We start from the raw sequence: 1,730 nt of genomic DNA, 5'->3' as shown, positions 1-1,730 counted from the left end.
ATATGATAAGAAGTGATATTATTTTTTATGCGAAAGTAGTATGCGTTACTAATATTTATGATTATTCGACATATTAGGCATACAAGCGTTCATTAATTGCATAAAATTGTTCCAAAGATAACGTTCGATATTTCTTTAAGAGACAGNAGATAAATCCTTATGTGTTCAGTATTATAATTTTAATTTTATGTCTTTCTTATTTATTATTATAAAAAGTGATATTATTTTCTTAGTTGTATGCAAAATTAGGATGCGTATATTAATATTTGTGATTATTCGACTTATTAGACATACAAGCGTCTACTACTAGTTGCATAAGATTGTTCAAAAGATGACCTTTAATACTTCTTTAAGATACAGAAGATAGATTTTTATGTGTTCAGTAATTTTTATTTTATTTTAATGTTAAATGCTTTTTGTATGAACATTATGCATATCTTATATGTATATCTTATAATAGAAAAGANTGGATGGCATCAATGATTAGTTAAATAAGTTTTTAAATAAATATGTAATGTTATTTTTTTTAGATCTTTATTATTTNTTTACAATACTATATAATTTCTTTTTGAAACTTTGCTTAACAGTTTTTATATATAACATAGTTTCTGTGCAAATACATGCAATTCAATATTGCAAACATTATAAGTCAATTTAGATTCATACTGGTATTACGAAAAACTCGATCCCATTGCCACTCAACTAGGCCTTCGTCACTATTGACATAATCTCGAAGTATATTTCTTAACTTTATTACTGCTCTTGCAGAATTATTAGAACTAATTCTACGCAACTCTTGTATATGATTTAAAGTACCTTCATTCCTCCAAGCACCAGATTGAAACATTCTATTTNCTTCATGATCCAACAAATTATTTGGACAATAACGTCCACCAATACNTCCTTCCTGTGTCAGAAGGAAATTATGAAGACATACTAAAGCCTTTACTATATTACTCCAGCATTAGCAGGAGAAAAACACATAGAACGTCGCAACACTCTCCATTTAGTAGTAAGTACACCAAAAGAATTTTCAATTACTCTACGTGCCCTACAAAGTCTATAATTGAAAATTCGCTCACGTTCACATAAATTTTTCTTTGAGTATGGCCGCATCATGTATGTTTTCAATGGAAAGGCATCGTCNGCCACAAAAAAATGTGGAAACATTATATTTGAGTTGGGAAGCAAACGTGGCAATGGCAGATCAACAGAACCTTNTTCTAGAGCAGAACCAAGTGCAGATTCAGCCCATATGCCTCCATCACTCATAGAACCTGTAAATATAAAATCAAATGTTAATTAAAATATATAAAAAAGTTATTTTCTTTTCACTTAACATACTATAATCTCCTATATCAACCCAAGTAAATTTATACTCAGCATCAGCGATAGCCATTAACACTATGCTGAAAAATTGTTTGTAATTGTAATATAAACTTCCTGTTTTAGGAGGGCATTGGATTCGAATATGCTTTCCGTCTACTGCACCNATGCAATTTGGAAGATTCCAAATTTTATAAAAATCTTCAGCAATGCTCCTCCATGATTCTGCTNTTGGCTTGGGAAGATAAATTGGTTGAAGTACCCAGCAAACAATTTCTGACTGCGCAGACCTTGGCAACAGAAACTGTGTGCAGAAACGCTACAGTACGGAAACATGCTTTGGTGCTGCCAAAACTGTTAGCACATAGAGACAAAAAACGCAACAACTCTGTTAGCACATACAT

At 31.0% G+C, this 1,730-nt stretch overlaps 1 protein-coding gene across 2 annotated transcripts; it reads right to left on the bottom strand.

The window, feature by feature from the left end:
* Positions 1 to 538: 538 nt before the first annotated feature.
* On the bottom strand, positions 539 to 1,660 carry LOC109862086. 2 transcript variants are annotated; one of them, XM_020441999.1, is made up of 3 exons: positions 1,345 to 1,660; positions 1,083 to 1,277; positions 539 to 907 (listed from the first exon to the last, which is right to left on the bottom strand). In XM_020441999.1, the coding sequence occupies exons 1-3, from the start codon at positions 1,397 to 1,399 to the stop codon at positions 873 to 875; spliced, it is 285 nt and encodes a 94-aa protein (XP_020297588.1). In that variant the 5' UTR covers positions 1,400 to 1,660; the 3' UTR covers positions 539 to 872. The 2 variants fall into 2 exon arrangements, with proteins under 2 accessions (XP_020297588.1, XP_020297587.1); XM_020441998.1 differs by lacking the exon at positions 539 to 907 and having other exon boundaries at positions 915 to 1,277.
* Positions 1,661 to 1,730: the final 70 nt, after the last annotated feature.

Source organism: Pseudomyrmex gracilis, unplaced genomic scaffold (genome assembly GCF_002006095.1).
Source record: "Pseudomyrmex gracilis isolate BER0280 unplaced genomic scaffold, ASM200609v1 scaffold_1349, whole genome shotgun sequence".
NCBI lineage: Eukaryota > Metazoa > Arthropoda > Insecta > Hymenoptera > Formicidae > Pseudomyrmex > Pseudomyrmex gracilis.
This window is presented reverse-complemented; position numbering and strand designations above follow the sequence as displayed.